The sequence below is a fragment of the Lathamus discolor genome, chromosome 5 (genome assembly GCF_037157495.1).
Source record: "Lathamus discolor isolate bLatDis1 chromosome 5, bLatDis1.hap1, whole genome shotgun sequence".
NCBI classification, from domain to species: domain Eukaryota; kingdom Metazoa; phylum Chordata; class Aves; order Psittaciformes; family Psittacidae; genus Lathamus; species Lathamus discolor.
The window spans coordinates 49,397,946-49,415,653 of NC_088888.1; the positions used below are offsets into that span (position 1 = coordinate 49,397,946).

Sequence of the window (17,708 nt, forward strand, 5' to 3'; positions counted from 1 at the left end):
AGTTTCAGAAGCAGCCATCCTCTAATGCAAATAGTTCCCTGGTTTGTCTCATGTTTTCACCTGCCATAATGCAAATCCCTTAGGAGACAGAAAGATGTAAACACAGCTGTGAGATGCTCCTGGTGGGGAGTGGCAGGAAGGAAAGCGTTAAGTGCCCAGGGTGAACAGCACCTGATTTGTTACCAAGTCAGCAGAGCAGAGAGGATCCCACAGATAAACCCAGCCTGGAAGCTTCTCCCCAGCTCAACTGGTTATTGCTCAGTGGCAGCTCTTACTCATGTGAATTTAGGTGGAGCTCTCTTCCTTCCTCTGTCCCTCCCTCTTTCCCTGCCTGCCGTGTTTCTCCTGTTCAGAAAGCTTTTTCTCAAGCATCTGCACAGGCGCTCATAGGTACCAGCCAGTACTCACTTCCTGGGAGCTTTGCAGAAGCTTCCTTTGCTCTGCACTGCTGAGTTCGTGGCAGAGACGGCTGTACTCCTCCCAGCAGTGTCCCCTGCCCTGAAAGATGGTGAAGTACGGTCTTGACTACACGCGGTGCAGATGGATCCTACCCCTGCTCCTCGGCATAGGTGTCATCTTCGGTATCATTGCACTGGCAGGCAGGGGCTGGCTGGAGTCGCAGACCTTGCCCTATGTGCACCAAGCGTCGCTATGGGAGAGCTGCAGGAGACCTGAGCAGGGTGGGGAATGGTCCTGTGAGTCCCTCATGGATTACGGTAAGCACCTGCAGGGGTGGCGGGGAGTGGTATCTGGAGCAGTGGGACACATCTCTGAGCTCACCTTCCCTCAGCTCTCCTAACTGTATTGCCTAATATTTGACATTTATAAATGAAGTTACAGGCAATAGGGACTGTCACTAAAATGCCTCAAGGCTTTTGACTAACAGAATGAAGAAGAGAAAGGCCCTCATCCCTATGCAGAAAGCAGCCTGATTGCTTTAGATGGTGGGACGCATAGTACAAAAGTCCACACATGGTAATGTACCAGTGTAGAAAACATTAGAGACTTTAATGTTTTCTTCCTCTCCTAGAAGAAGCTAGTAACTTCTCACTAATCACTGCTTTCCAAAACTTAACACCTGCTGCTGATCAAACGCCCAAACAGCAAGTTGTGTGGGTAAGCCTGCTGTGATAAGTCAGTCCTGAATGCCAGCAAGAAATGGGAGGTAAAAATGTAAGATGGCAGGAAGATATTCCTGGGGAGTGTCAGGCTGCAGAATGCTGCCCTGAAACTGCTCTGATAGGTGGGTCGTGTGAAAGAGTTTTAAAAGATGAAAGGGTTTCTTGTTTGCACTGAGTTTTGGTTAACTATACTATTAAACATGTCCACCCAGCAGCAATCCTCAGCTTGAAAAGATGTATACCACAAATCTGGGAGAATAGACCAAAAGAAGGATCACTCTGGATGTGCCCCATTTCTTTATTTTTTCTCTTTTTCTGTAGATTAGTGAACCAGGAGGAAAGTTCAAGTGTTCTTATAATTTATGTGAATTCCAATTAAAAGGAAGAGCATTTTATCTAAAGCTCAGAATCTCAACTGCTTTTGTTGAAAATGACCGTAAAAGCACTTGCAGAAACAATCTCGGGGATTATTTATTACAGCTTTTGAAAATTGTTCCTGGAAGTTCATCATATTTGGTTTCTGTGCACAAAATTCAGCTGTAACAAGTTAATTGTAGCAGGCCTCTGTGGGTGTAGGGCTCCAGGACAAAACCAGCTCCATTAAGCATCATGCCCAGTCCTGCTCTCAGAGCTCCTGCATCAGCTCTATGGCTGGGCATGGATCAAGCCAGCAAATTGGCTTCTGGTTTATGGCACTGGAGAGCAGGAGAGAGGCCATGATGCTTAACAAAGGCTTTCTCAGTCCTGAGTTCCATGAGACTCCTGATGCCCAGATTAGGCCCTGTCTTGCGTCATGAATGCTAGGTCTGGTTGGACAGAAAATGCTAAGAAGTTTTACCTTGCTTCTCTTGATAATACAAGAAAAGTTTCAACTTGTTTTCAGGTCTTACACAATTGTTTGGTATTTCACTTCCTTCCTTATCCTGCCTCACTCTGACGTGCTTAAATTCAGCAGTTGTAAGCAGTTTCTCACTGGACAGCACCTACAGACAAACCAGGGAGGTCATCCTCTGTGTGAACTATGCCACAGTGTCTGTGGCTACCGTGAACCACATCCACAATAAGTCCTGCACTAACACAGAAATGTTTGACTTAGTACACACAGGCAGAATATTCTCAATTGGAGATGCTTCTGGAAGCATTAGAAATACTGTTCATGTGCTGTATGGCTGCATTGTGCTCTCGGTGAGCATGCAGTTATCATTGGACCTCTTTGAGCTTTTACCTTACTTCTAGTAAATCCTCAAAATCCTCCTGGATAAAATTTTCAGGTGTAAAAGGAAGATATGTCTAGGACAATGGAGTCATTTAGCCAATGGGACAATATGTAAAGCCTATGTGTAAAAAATGTATACATAAACTGAGTGACAGGGGATTACGCTGCCAGGATTCTGCCTATGCAAGATTATGCTATTACAATGTGGATCTTGGCCATTGCAGGGGTGGGTTACCCTGACCCATAAAAGGGTTGAAGACCTGACTGTGAGATGTATTCAGATCCAGTCCTGTTCTCCATTTTTCATACCATGCTTTTCTTCCTCAGTTGGTGTGAGGTTTGGATTCTGGGGCTTCTGCCTTTCCTCATGCAGGGTGCATTTGCCTGATGCTGGTCTTGGATTTCACCCAAAAGATGAGACCATGAGACAGCATCTCATTTGTGAGCATCCAGGTCTTGTGCTAAGCCTGATTCTACCTGCCTCTGTGAAACATAGGGTTTTGATAATTCTGAGATCACGTTTGTCCACAGCGCTCCAGAAAGGTCATATGAAACAAGCATTCAGCATCATGTTCTGTGGGATATTTAGCTTTGTCTTGTGCCAAGCTAAACACACTGCTGCATAAACAAAGTGTAATTACACGCCTTCCTCAGTACGGAGACAAAAGCCATGATGTAAACAGAAAGGACAGAAGTGTTTCCCATGTTTCCTGATATGAATGCTCTCTTTCTCCTCCTCTATTCCATAGTTCCCATCTTGTTTCCTCTGAGCTTTACTCTCAGCTTCACTACCTCATCTGCCACAGGGTGGGCAGGTTCCAAAACATGGTCTTCCTTCGGGAATGGTTTCACTGACATATGTGATACACATGGGTATCCCAGAAGCTTCCAGCAAATATTCTCATCATGACTTGGACAATTTAGTTATCTTACTCCACTACTGATGTTTTCATCCTATCAAAACTAGGTATAATTGTAACGTTCTTCCAAGTTGTTCGGTATAATGTGAAAATTCAAATCAAATTCTCCACTTGCAACGTTTGTAATTTCCCTTGAATCTCTGCTGTTTGGCTTAACATAGGAACATGCACAGAAGGGAATATTTGGAAGGGAAGAAGGTCGAATGTTTCATTGGAGTGGATCTTCTCCAAGGGTTCAGATCTACTTTAACCATATCATACTCATCTAGTCTTTACCAGAAGTCTTTTGCTCTTCAAGCATATTTAGCTCCAGTAAACAGAACTTTCTAGGGAAAAACATCTAGTGCTTTAGGGAACTTATTTGAAATGCATGGAGTTTAGGACGAGGGACTGAGAGATGCAAACTGTAGCTCTGCAATGTTCTGAGACTTGGAATAAAGGTCTCAAGCTTATAACATGCTTGAGCCTTTACAAAGGCAAAGACTTTCATGATAGATAATGAGCACAATATGGAATCTATGTCTGGGACACGGCTGAGCTTGTAAAGAAAACACATAGGTTAAATCCCTTCATGAAGCTGGCACAGTATTCCCGGTCTTCCTTTGTTTTTCTTGATATTTGGCTATATAAATTCTCTTGAACAAGGTGTGTCTTGCAGACCTGAAACACTTTTTCAGTGTGTAATATATTCCACTGCAGGTTTTGAAGATGTTTAAACATGCATGGGTTTGGTTGGAGGAAAATAACTGATTTTATTTTATTAGTCTCAATATGATTCACAGTCAGATAGAAAACTTGCGGGTATGCTTGCCCCATCTTATATTACCCCTGGCCCTACAGCTCTTCCATGTGCAGCTACTGCCATCAAAACAACTGCAAGCTTAAAGCTTTAATTTTAGGTTAAAGTGGCCAGCTCCTTAACCTGTGGCAGAGATCTTGGTGAAAATGTCAGGAAAAGGCCTTTCCACATGACAAGCGGAATTCAGATCTTCAGTTGTTTTCACATCCTAGTATGCAATTTCAGCCTTTTCCTGGGATGTATGGAGTGTTTCGTGGCTGTGGAGATTAGTGGAGGGATGAATGATGTTGCCGTCCGGAAAGGACATCTTCCTGCATCTTGTCTCTCAGGCAAATAACTGTATTCTAGCTCATTCCAGTTTTATTTTGGTCTATGAATGTTAATGCAATACTACAAGATAGGACGGCTTGTATAGTATGATTATAATGCACAAAATTACTTCAAATATTGCAAATATTTGAGCATACTCAAATATGAGTATTTCTACAGGATAGATAGCAAAATAAAGGAATGCTGCAAAAGGTAATAACTTTTTGGGGAAAGAAATATCCTGCTTTATTCTCATAAGAACTCCATTGATGACTAGATTTTTTTCCGCTTCGCCTATATCAGGCTTTTGGGTCCAGGGCTATGATAAAGCACCATTTATTATTATGTAGGAATAACAAAATGGAAATTAGTTTCTGAAAATCCCCAACAAATGTTACAACATGATCAGTTTCCAAGCAGCAGAGGACTTTTCTTGGTACTTACACCTACCATGGGCCTTGCATTGTTGGTCCCACAGCTCTGCCTCTGGAAAACTGAATTCTCCAGCAGACCAGTGACTCATCACACCTGGGGCACAGGGCAGACCAGACACCAAGTTTCCCCATTGCCACACTGCCTATGTAAAACTGCTTTGCCTTCCACATCATTCCCATGACATCTGACAGCCAGCACCTAATCCCAGACATGGGGAAACTCACTTGGCTCAAGCCGAAGCAAGTGCTGTGAACACAGTGACACGGGGATATTTCCAGAGGGATGGGCTGGAAGACAGCCCCTCTCAGCAGGGTCTGGGAGGAGAAGCAAGCTGTCCCAGTGGCTATTTGCCATGTGAGGGTGTCTGTGTGTAGGAACAGGAATGAAGCAAACAAATAACTGTGCTGTTAAAGCAGGGACATTCAAGTCATGGGGCCTTTATTGCCAGGATTTTGCACGTATAAGCTTTCAGAGTTTAGTAAAATTCAAGTAGATTTGGAAAAGTATCCTTGCAGCTGGGAAACAAAGGCTGAGGAAGGTTCTGACCATGCCAAAGAAGCATGTGAGAGAGCCCAGGATGGAGACCACCTCCATCTTCTGCATTGTCTGTATTGCAGGGCAATCCTTGACTCCTTTGACACATGGTAAACTGAAAATGAAAGCTTATTGATGTTCCTGCTGCATCATAGCATGAAACAGTTATATTTTTATATGGTGGTTGCCTGCAGTTTTAATGAGTGTATAAAGAAGCACATAATTTCCTAATGTGTCAGTCTCCTAAAAGTGTAACATTACCCGGGACTAACCGGTGAGAAAAGAGATAAGATTAGTTACTTCATAAAGTAGAATATTCAATCATTATTCAAAACTTTGAATGCTAGAAATTACAGGCTCAGTTTAATGTGTACAGTAATGAGAATATCACAACAGTATACTTAAAGAACTCTGATGCAAGAAAGAAAGAGCACATTTGATTTTTTCCCCAGCTTGTAGGAGACACTCCATTGTTACTAAAGAAGTGTAAGAGAAGGGAATCAAGCCCAGAGCATTGAATTACCATGGCAATTTTCATTCATCTGCAATTGCTAACATGCTTTCTCTTGTAATTCTAGGGTTTGTCCTTTTATATATTTAGTAGCAGATTCATTTAATCAGACTCTTCTAAATAACAGTTATGCTCTTCAGCAAGTAACTCTACAGAGAGCAATTGCAGATGGAATCCCACAGTTTATTATCAAACCTTCCTTTAGTAATTGCAGTTAAATTGGGTAGAAAAATAGCAATCATGTTGAGGGTTCTCATTTCCCCTTCAGGAGATGTGAATTGCTGGTGCTGAGTACTTTGTGAAGATCCTCCACGCTTTGCACTGTCAGGACCTTAAATCCTTGAGAGGATACCATTCACTCACACACATGGGGTGGTGTCTCTGCTGAAAATGTGTGGAAACTTGTGGCTAAACTCTCATTTCTCTTCACCTCATCTCTTCCTCTAGTTTATTGAGTTTATCTGGTACAGCAGGCTATAATAACCCATCCATAGTCTGAACAGGGATAAGGGCCACAAGCTGGATTTTGAATTAAACTGTAGGGTTAAATAGTCAGGCTACTTAAGAAGGAAAGGAGTTACACAGGAAAACAAACAAAACCCTCAAAACACTGTTTTTTTTCCCCATTTTTATAATAGTTCTCACTGACAGTTTGCATTGTTCTGAGCAACCTAACATCTTGAGTCATTGAGTATTGCAATGCCATATTTCTTCTTTGTCAAGTATCATTACAAAATCTCACCAATCGAAAATGCCCAGGAACTCCAGGTAGTTTGGAGAGTAGGGAGAGAAGCTTATATTTCAGAGGCTGATTGCTTCTTTCTACTGGTACTAATTAACACCTCAGATCACACACACAGCCCTGCTGAAGTACTGATCTGCAATTGAATACATTTAATGTCACCTATTATGTTGAATATGCACACTGTGCCCAAACCAGCCCTCAAGTTTAGAAGTTTCTGTGCAGTTCATTAACAACCCCATCAGCAATAAACAGCAAGTGATGAAGACTTTCAGGATGCATTGTAAAAGCTATTTCATTCACAAGAACAGTAAATATAGCTTATGATGTATTTCATGATCACAAAGTACCATTCCTGCTTATATGTTGGTGTTTTTCTTTTGCAAATGGTACAATTTTACTTCTAACAGAAAATTGAATCCAGATTCACAGCAGCTCTCTGTCAGAGAGCAAATACCTAGTGCAAAAGGCAACTTTCAGCAAGGTTTCAGAACAAAGTTTGCTCACAGTTGAAAACTGTGGATGAAGAGTAGGAACAATTCTTGGTGCCTACAGAAATGGGATGTAAATTCAGTGTTCTTCAGCCTCAAATGGTCCTGGGAATATAAAACTTAAAAAGATTCTTTTGGAAAGGTTCCACTCTGCTCTGTCAAATAAAAGTCCTTGTTCATAGCCTCTATTATCATGGAAATTGATTCTGTTTAATTTGCATTAAATATTTTAAACCACCTTTAACTCAGGGGTAGTTAGGGAGCAGGTACGTCTTGCTACTCTGATTAACTGAGTTTATGGAGATCTCCTTATTAATCAACACCTTACCTGTTTTATTTACCTACGCTCCTAATCCCCATACACACACGAAGTGTAAGAAATCCTGCTTTAATTTTAGATAAATAGAAAAAAATAGGAGGAAAAAATATTATAACATGTAAGTGTGTAAGATGAAGCTTTAATCTCAAGGTGTTCTCAACATGTGCAACTCCTTCTGAAGATAACGTGAGACAGGGGTACTCCCTGACTACTCTCATGAGCAAACCTTTAATTTTGAGACACTGTGTGCACATTATTTTTAATAGCCAACTTACTCCCTTGGTGTTCCCTTTGATGATGGCTCTATGCCCTCTGCCACTTCTGCTCCCCTAGTGCTAAGTAAGCATCAGGGAGCAGCCCTCATTAATACAAGATCTGCAGAAGCCAGCTTCTAAGTCAAGCCTGTCTGTACATGCTTGGACGCATGATGAGATGCATTTGAACCACTCCCTTAGGATGTAGTTGCTCCTCCCCTTTATTTCAAGTCAGAATAGCTTCTAAGTTGAGTTGCTTACCTCAGTGAGAGGTTTGCAGAAGTACATAAAACCTTGGATACACGCTTTGCTGGTGTACTTTTGCTGGTGGTGAAGCCAGTGGTGGGGAATTAAGCTTTTGCTTTAGAGGCAGTTAAGCCCACCAAGCCAAACTGAGCTATTACTTTAAGCTTTGGCGAAGACACAGCTTTCTGCTAATATATCCTGTGTTTTATTGATAAATGGCCTATGCGTAAAGTTTCTTTTCCTTACAGTTGTAATTTAAAATCATTATTATGGGGCAATTGTTCTAAAGTTCTAATCCTTTCTCACTTATATGGGACCTGCTACTAATCACTGAGAAACTTTTTCAATGACATTATCTTAGTGTGAACCTAAATAGGTCATTCTCTGTTTCTATGGTTGTCTCTTTAGTGGCAAGGTAAAAGCTGGTTACTGTTCACATGAAAAAGGCTGCATGTTATGAGCTAATGCCTTGCTATTAAATGAGAAATTCATATCCATCCTAAAGAAGTTATGCCAGGGGAAAAGGAATGGAGTTACCAAAAAGGATGTCAAAAAGGACAAAAAAAATTTGTATTTCACATATGAACTCACACCAAAAAAACCCCAGATTACTGTACATCCAGAGTGCATCCAGTACTGACTCCTGCTGGGAAAGATACTCAGAGAATGCAGTTGTTCTGAGAATGGTCCAGATGCAATAGAGATAGAAGCTCAGAGAATAATACACATCCAATCATGTTATTGCTTTTTTCTCCTCATTTTATTCTGTTAATAAATAATCCATGACTAACATGTGGTTTTCTTCATTTGTATAGCACTCCTTTGAAATTATTTTCAGTCAATAGCTTTCAGTTTGCACATGCAGTTTATTCAGAAGAAGCCGTTTTTAATAGTTTCTGATTTTTCTATCTATGTGCAAACACATGGACGCTGGTATTTCAATGCCAGCTCATGTGATCAGCAAATACTTGCAAAGATTTCAGTGTTCACTTGTTTACAAAAGGGCACAGAAATTCCCTGTAGCCGGCATGTTTCAGAGTCTTGATTTCCAGCACATAGGATTTCTGTTCACTGTTGCACAGATAACAAGGGGAATCCAGAGTCCTGGATGACAGTGGCTTGCATACGCACCAACAGCTTGTTACTCTTCAGCTGATAAATTGAAGTGTGGGTTTATGAGTTTGATGGACCATCTTAAGTTTCAGGCTTAGGAGAGCACATGTTCTGCTGCAGACATGCACACTTTCACATGAAAAGATACTTAAAGAGAGCAAACCAAAATGAAATAGATAAAACCTGGCCAAAGCAGCTCCTTTTCGAAGTGAAGCGTGTGCACTGCCGAGTTCACCACACCCTGATGAAGAGCATCAGGTTGAGAAACCTAAGTGAGTTCGGTTTTGTTTCCAAAATAATGCTCTTTCCCTTTAATCAGAGAGATGTAAAACAGGTTGGGCTCTGCAAACTCAGCCCAGAAACATTCTCATTACTTACGACACAGAGATGAATCATCACCCTGGCAGATTTTTGTTCTTGTAGGAATTGCTTTGCAAGACTGGAGCTAGAACTGCAGGGTTTGTCTTTCTTTCCCTTGGTGGTATGAAGGATAGCAAAGCAAAATATTAGTCTGTTACATTTTCTTCCCTCCACCCGCTGTTTCTTTTGAATTTAAACTGTCCTTCCTCAAATTGCTGGACAATGCACTGCAGTGGCTGTTGCGTTAAAATGATCAGTCAGCAAGAACCTGGTAATTGCTGGGGTCTGTGAGCTGGCAATAAACATTTATTGTTTATTGTGCTAGCTGTGTATTTAACTTCAAGCCAGGAGGAACATTTGGAGAAGTATTTCCTTATTGATTAGACCAGGTGAAGTACTTCTTGAACTCTCTGGGGTTGCTTTCAGAAAACGTCACTCAAAAAGAGAGACACAGCAGTTCATGTGGTTTGGTGGTACCAGATCAAGAAAAACATGAGAGCATAATTGTTAATGTTTTCCCATGTTTTGAACCACATACATCAGAAACACAGAAACTTGTATCTGTCATGGGGAAAGCAGACTTCACATGCCATTTTCAAGGTGTGACAGCTGTTTTTGGAAGGCACCATTTAGAGCACAATGCAGCAGACTAAGGAAAGAGTAGATCTGGTGATTCAAACTTTTGGCTCAACTTGCTGCTGAGCAGGGAAGTTTACTTCCTTATGTGTGAAGCACAGGCAGTGTTTACACCTTTGCGAATTGGAAAACGTGAGGGAGTAAAATCAGGAAGGCAGGAAACTGGAGGCACTCTTGAAGTCCTGGATCTATTATGAAGTCCGTCAGCTTCCCTTTGGCTGCAGTCAGCAATGTGTTTAGGTGGTGCAATACAAGAAGTAGTCATTCTACCTCTGAACTGAGTTAGCTTTAATAGCAAAGTAATAAAGCTGCATCGTTACTGTACACTGTCTCAGCTAATTATCTTGCTCATAAGCTGCAGTGAGCTCTGTAATGGCATGGGTGGGCTCTTTCTGGTCTCTAAATTAGCTCAGGGGGTGCTTCTCACACAGAAGGGAGTTCTAAAAGGCAGGCCCTTATTTTCATTTTCCAGTAGTTACCTATTACTGCATTCACTGTGAGTAGCCAGAGCCTCAGAAATCACTGCTGACTGATACACAAAGCACTGTAAATAGAAGCACTGCCCTTCCTCTGCTTGTGATAAGCATAAAAACATGGGTCCTTTTACCCATTTGGGTTAGCAAAGCCTTATTTTAAGACAAAATTGCTCAGAAAATTGCCTGCTAGAAAGAGTTTTCAAGATGGTGTGTAGCTTCCTACAAGCTCTTCCATAGTGTTAATTGGTGTACTTCCAGCTGATAGAGGAGCTGGAAAAGGGAGAAATAGGACTGGCACAGAAGTGTCACAGGATCCTGCTGTTATTCAAAGACACTCTTGCATAAACACAAGAAGCACCTTTTAACTCTTGAACAGCCAAAACCTCACTGCCGTTTTGGGGGGCTGAGAAAACAGATCTCGCAAATAGCTGAATATTTACACAGATGCAATTTGATGTCCTGTAAGCTGCTGCTCCTTCTATTTCTGTTCTGACGACAGGGGGACTTTCAGCTTTCACCCGCCCTCTCTACAGTCAAGTATACCTGGAGTTGGTGTTGCACCTGAGGTGATTTTTTTGTCCTGGAGTTCACATTTTTAAGAAAGAGCTTTGCAGTTAGAACATTTCTTCAATGTTTTTTTGCTTTATGTTAAAGCAAAACAAACGCACATCATGGGAAGATAAGAAAATATCTGGGACCAGATTAGCCACTCCCTTGTCAATGTTTTCTGATCAGTTTAATCCTTCTAATTCTGGCATTTTTACAGAATTGTAAGTCTGTTCTATTGGTAAAGACGCTAAGCTACTGTAATGCTTCTGGCTGGCACAAGGGAAAATAAGTATCTCAGATATAAAAACAATTGCAATTATTGCTACATGAAGCTTTTGCTACCTTTTACCCCAGAAAGGTAAGGTGTTTGCGCACTGTTGTCTTAGGCTACTGATGACTGCCACTGTTTGTAAAGGACAGATGAAGTCAGGGTATTAATCTCCCCAAAAAGCTCATAGTGAATCTTCCATGAAATCCTATTGTCTTGCTCAGAGCTGCGTGTTGGTTTTCTTTCAACATCGAGTTAATATTTTTTCTCTTCTGCAGAAATGTGAGTCACAAAGTTGGCTTTAGGCAATTAAGCAATGCCTCCTAAAGATGTAAGCATCCTGCAACAGCATGTCTCTGCTTGCCATATAGCCAATGCCTGGTGGGCTGGGTGCGCACACAATCTGCCTTCATACAGTCACTGCATTGGTAACACTACTTCGGGAGAAACACCTCCGCCAGCCCGGCAGAGAAGTGAAATGGTGGCATGGGCAAGGTGCCGCTGCACATGGCTGAGCCCCCAGCCCAGGTGATGCTCCCACCCCGGGCAATGCTCCCACCCAGGGCAATGATGCTGTGCCATCAGCTGCTCTTGGGAAGCAAGACTGAGCTTTGGCAGACCGTGTGCTGCCCACTGCAGTGGTGGTGACAGTGAGGTGAAGCGCACACCAGGTCTTGTGGCGCCTCACTGCTTCCTGAGTCTGCTCTGGGAAACAGACATCCCTGTGCCCATGGGTTTTGCACTTAACCACAAGCAGTTGTACACCTAACAGAAACCATCACCTCTAGATGTCATTTCACCCTCCTGCCAGAAACTGTGGATCTTGTAATCAAGAGCAGTGACATCAGTGCTGCTGAGCAACTTCTTTTATGGCCAGGTGCCCCTTTTTTTTGCCATTTTAGAGGGGTGGCAGAGAGGCTGGGACTAGGAGCATCCTCAACAAGGATGAATTGAACTGTGGCAGTGCATTAAATTCCTCTTCCTGACTGTTTCCTTTGATACTCTGCCTGAAGTGCTGCCCTCTCACCTGCACTTCCACATTGCATATTTTACCTCCAAGCCTCCTGTAAACTCCCTGAGAGAAGAATTTGGCTTAAAATACTGGGCTTGGAAATGAAATGTAGGCACATCTTTGCTGTCGCTTTCTGTCTTCTCAGTCATCTGCCTGCTTACAGGAAAAACAAAGCAGTTAAAAAGCAGAAAGAAACTTTTTTGCATTAGGAAGCAAAAAGACACAACATAAACCTGCAAATATAGTGCAATAGCTAGAAAGGAGCAGGGGGATGGTGAAAGCATGGGGGGATGGTGAAAAGCAAACAAAGAAGGAAATTGGTTTTTATGGGCAGATCAGAAGAAAAGTAGAGTAGGAAAATCCTGATGCATTTTTTTTAGTCTGATAGCAGAGGTGGTGTGCATCCTGGGAGAAGAGAGGTTGAGCACTTGAATGGTGGCTTTCGTACCTACCTGGCACTTGCCAGGGGGAAAGGTAGGACACTTCGCGTTTTATTACTTGCACGTTTGAAGTAAACTAGTTGGCAGGTTACTGGGTATCAATAATCTTAATTTGCTCGGTTCCAGGGTGAACTTTTACTGAACAGTGTGTACCGCGTTTGAGGTGTAATTATAGTTGAGTTTGTTTGAGCTGCGACAATTTTTCAGCACTGCTGCTGTATATATGTGGTTAGAAGCTGATACCCTACAAGTGCATAGTATAGGCCATGAGGTGAAGTCTGTAGATGCCCAGTAGACTTTCACTGCCTACTCCATCTACATACACCATTTTAAAATCACCAGAATAGGCTTTTTACATTCCAGAGAGGAGACACTTTGATTTCTTTGAGCAGTAGTTGCCCCTCCAGACATAAAACGCTGAATAAATATCTTTTTTTCCCAGTTCTTATGCTAGCATGATACGCTTTCCTCAGACATGTTAGAACATAGATATATAATTTGAAAATGAAAGTATCCTGAACAAGCTTTTCAAAATGAAGCAGTTTTGACTTTGGATCAAAAACAGAGGCCAAATTTCCCTACAAAATAGACTCCAGATCTTTAGCTCCATTTAAGATACAGAGATAAACAAAGGCTGCAAAGACAGAAACCATTAACTTTTGACATTTATAGACTATTGCCATACCTTTAACTTTGCATGCCAGTGTGGTATGAGCATTTGTACACACACTTTTTTTTAAAGGAAGAATTTAGTTAGTTTCAGGGACTGTCCAATTCTCTTTCCAAAATGCTGCTGCTTTTATGGCATCTGCTTAGGTAATGACATTTGTTATTGAACATTTAGACATTTTATTTAGACATTTTATCTTCATTCGTAATAGTTAAATCTTAAGAAGAGCCTTGCGCACAAGCCCCCTTGCGTTCTGTATGAGAGGTCAAAGCTGGCATTTTTAATGCATTCTGCACTGAGTGAATGGCTTTTTGTGGAACTACAGTGTTCACCTATGAAAGAAGAGAAACCTCCCATGCTTTCCTTTTTGGGAGCTGACCTTCTCCCATTTATTTAAAATTAGCCTTTCATTGTAAACCAGAGAAAAGCATTGCAAGGGATATTTTTGTTCTTTTCTAATGTGTCTTCCTTCTGATTTCAGCTTGGGGAAGAGCTGCGGCTGCAACGTACCTGGTTGGCTTTATACTTCTAGTCATTTGTTTCGCTCTGGCCATCATAGCATTTGCTATTGACACACTTCGATTCAACTTCATACGCGGGATTGGAGGGTTGCTTTTTGTCGCTGGTAAGGCAGTATATGAAGTCAAGTTTAGCTTGTGCAGGTATATCCATACTAGAACTGGTATTTCCCTTGGTTGATTCTATGCCCAAGTCTTTGTGTGCACCTGAGCTCTCTATGGCAAATAATACAAAGTCTGTCAAGGCAGTGGACCAATTTTCAAATCCTCCAAAACACGGGTGGGTTTAGCTACAGGTGGTTATGGAGGTAGGCAACGTGATGGGTGTTAGCTTAAACATTTTTGTTTTCTTCTGTTTCTTCAGCTGTATTCTCCATTATGGGCCTGGTTATTTATCCAGTAAAGTTCTCAACTGAAATTGAAATGACGGGAATCAATATGTTCAGCTGGGCCTATGGCTTTGGCTGGACCACTGCCATTATGGAAATATGCTTGGGATTCTTCTTCTGCTGCCTTCCTAACTACGAAGATCAGATCTTGGGTAATGTGAAGCCCACATATTTTTACTCTTCCCCGTAAGCACCAGGAAAAAAGTGTTTATATTCCAGGGATATCTGACAGACCAGCTACATTTTCCAGAATATTGTCATTGTATGTTAGTAGAAAAGGCTGGAAACTTTTCGAATGTGTGCAGAAAAATTATACTGGAATTCCACAATAAAGTTATCCGCTCTATTTTGGACCTTCATAGTTGATGTGGGTTGGTTAGGTAAAGTCTAAACATTAAAAACACTTGTGTTTCTCCATTCATTCCTATGAGTGAGGTACGTGTGCATTCCACTGCAACTTAAATGCATTCATATTTCTAATTAAATTCAGAAAAGCTTTTTAAACTGCCAATAAACTAAACAATATATAACATCTTCCTGAAGGAAAGGAAGACCCCAACCCCCTACCCCCCCTTTGTATGTACTATCTTTATCCTGAAGATATTGCACATTTTTAAAGAAGCCAAATACCTTTAGGCATTGACTGCCAGAGTAGTAAATTAGTCAGCCAGCACTTCATAGCTTTGCTTCCATTTCTCATTCATTCACTGAAGACTTAGGGACAGGGTAGGATAAGGATGAGAGAAGCCCCCTACCAAAGCTAGGATCTTTACTTTTACCCACCCATGTGGAGTGTAAGTATTTATTTCTAAATATCTGTAAGAGTAAGAAAGGACCTTCAGTAAACTTAAAAAACCTGGTGTGCCATTGATACGGCCAGCACAGAGCAGGCAGAGGGGATTTCAAGCCACCCCTGCAACCTGGCTTGAAGAGACTCCTGGTGTGGCTTTCTTTATGATCATCTGCCTCTTTTAACTGCTGTATCAAGATCTATGGCTTCAAAAAGCTCTGCTATACTGGTCCAGCCCTTTTATCCAGTGTAGAAGGGTTAGGAAGGACTCAAGCAGAGCTATACTGTTGTACATTACTGTAAAATGTATAAGTACCCCTTACCATCTTATACTAAGGCTCTCATAGAGAAAATCATGTCATAAAGCACATTTCAGAATCTCACGCTTCACAGTGCTGCATCAATATACTGCAAGCAATGAAGTATTCTCAAGCCTCTGCTGGTTTCTGCCTTGTTAACCCTGACTTTATAATGCTCCATTTCTTTTCTTCAGTGAAAAAATTGATAATTTTGCTATAAGGAGAAATAAATCTTATGAAAATCCTTAGCTACAGAGGTTTATTACCTTGTAACTCATCTGCAATTTTGTAACTATGCGTACCCTGCCAAATGTCTTTACTGCAAAGAATGAGGGATAAAAAACATTTTTAGTAGAAGCTCTGGGTAGCTGAAATTAATAAAGACACCAGACTTAACCTGTAGGGTTCTTTTTTAAGCAGTTAACTTTGTTCACTTTTATGGAGTGTCTTGTCTTCTAACTTTGATCAATAAACATGAGAGATGTATCAGACCAGTGGGGAGAGTAGATGCATAAAGGAATAGTAAGACAAGAACTTGCAAATACATGAAGATGTTTCCTAATTGGAAGGATAAGAAAATGCAATAGAGTTGAGAAAGCAGTTTATATAAAATGGCTTGCAAGTCTTTGTGTAATATGATCTGTTCAGGAAAAATATTATAAATTTTTTATTATGCTTATTATACCTAATAAATAATGGTATCAATGTATTGTTTCAGTGATGAGTCTGAGCTTTTGTTCTCTACTAAGTGTGGGGGAAGTGTGGAAGCCCTCAACACCTCCTCTTGTCAGGCACCAGCTTTGAGCACCTGGATACACTGACTGGATTTTGAGAGGGGAGAGTAACTTACAAATCTAGCATCATGACAGACTGTTACTCTTCACTCCTATTTATTTTGGCTGTCTCCTGAGGTCTTGTTCACAAGTACATGACAGTAGAGGACGTGGTCTGTTTGCTCATGGTCAATGGGGTGACATGCAGCACAGTTCTCTGCTATAGTGTGCTACAGCTCCTTTTGGGAGGGAGGGTAATACACTCACGTTCACCAAATAGGAAGCCAGTGCTGACGTGCTTGAAGTTTTTGCTTCAACAGATGTGGCAATCCTGTAAGGAAGCAAATGGGAAGTTGAGCAATTACTAATTATATTTACAGTTTAGCATTAGCTGGACACTGACCCAACATCTGGAGGTGAGGAAAGGTGCGCAAAACAAGGTTTAGGAGTGTGACTCCAACCTTGATGAGAGACCAGAGCATAATTAAAAAGCAAACAAAATCTACAGTGATCTTCCTCCCTCCTCTCACTTACTGCTCTCAGCAACTTCACCAGCTCCTCTGTCTCCTTCTCTTCCTCTTCCTCCTCCCTAAGAGCAACACAGCAGTGTCAGGGCTGGTGGGGATGTGGCTCTGCGGGATGCAGCTCCAGTCCCCATTCCCCACTATCACTTTCCCCTTCCTGAGACAGAGGAGGAGTGAAGCAACTTTGCTGACCTCACCACAGCAGCAGGACCCTAGCCTGGATCCCTGTCCCTACGCTCCCATGGGAAAAGGCTTTCTTTAGAAACAGGAGGGGGTTGAGTGGGCATCCAGCACTCAGAAGCATCACAGGAGCTAGAGCTCAAGTGCCTGCCTTTAGGGTACTTTGCTTCCAGCCATGCCCTGCCTTTAGGGTAGTTTGCTTCCAGCTGTGCCAGGCCAGCTCACCACCGATCCCTAGAAAAATACATCCTAAACCCTGAGGCAGAAAATCTGAGAGAAAGAAGTACAAAACTGTTGCATACATCCCAGTGCTGCTTCCTGTCTGTAACTGCTGAGAGAGGGGAGCATGGCAAAAGCAGCATGCAAAATGCAATCAGTTCTGGCAGAAGAGGAAGCTGAATCCGGAAGCCAAGGCTGTGCCTCAACTGGGTTATTAACTAACTAGGTTATCAAGTAGCTAGGTTACCAATTGTTAAATTAGTCTACAGCCAGGTCAGGTAGATTATTAACTAACCAAATTGTTAGATTAATTTGAGCTATGTCAGCATCAGAAAGTCTGGATTTTCAAGCAAAGGAGAAATTAGAGGAAAAGAAGACATCCCTTTAGCTCTGCATCTCTTTTCTGCAGGGCTCTCACTCTAAATTTTGCCTCTAAGAGAAACAGGCACTTACCCATCAATAGTAGCACAATAAAAGAGTATACACGTAAAGTTTCATTGTGCCCAATGGCAATGCTAAAAAAAGAACAGGAAAGAACAGATGCCTGCAAGATTTGGCTTTTGGGAGCACTAGGTCTGTTACAACAGCAGAAATA

General features: G+C 41.7%; 1 protein-coding gene across 1 annotated transcript; it reads left to right on the forward strand.

The window, feature by feature from the left end:
- The first annotated feature begins 322 nt into the window (after positions 1-322).
- Positions 323-16,134, forward strand: LOC136014316 (p53 apoptosis effector related to PMP-22-like). Its single transcript, XM_065679103.1, has 3 exons — positions 323-716; positions 13,903-14,046; positions 14,304-16,134. The coding sequence occupies exons 1-3, from the start codon at positions 506-508 to the stop codon at positions 14,516-14,518; spliced, it is 570 nt and encodes a 189-aa protein (XP_065535175.1). The 5' UTR covers positions 323-505; the 3' UTR covers positions 14,519-16,134.
- The last annotated feature ends 1,574 nt before the right edge of the window (positions 16,135-17,708 follow it).

What these genes read in the sequence shown, in the direction of transcription:
- LOC136014316 (XM_065679103.1), top strand. Translation starts at nt 506, where the DNA reads ATGGTGAAGTACGGTCTTGACTACACGCGGTGCAGATGGATCCTACCC. An exon ending in TGAGTCCCTCATGGATTACG is followed by an intron (nt 717 to 13,902) that starts GTAAGCACCTGC and finishes TTCTGATTTCAG; the next exon opens with CTTGGGGAAGAGCTGCGGCT. An exon ending in AGGGTTGCTTTTTGTCGCTG is followed by an intron (nt 14,047 to 14,303) that starts GTAAGGCAGTAT and finishes CTGTTTCTTCAG; the next exon opens with CTGTATTCTCCATTATGGGC.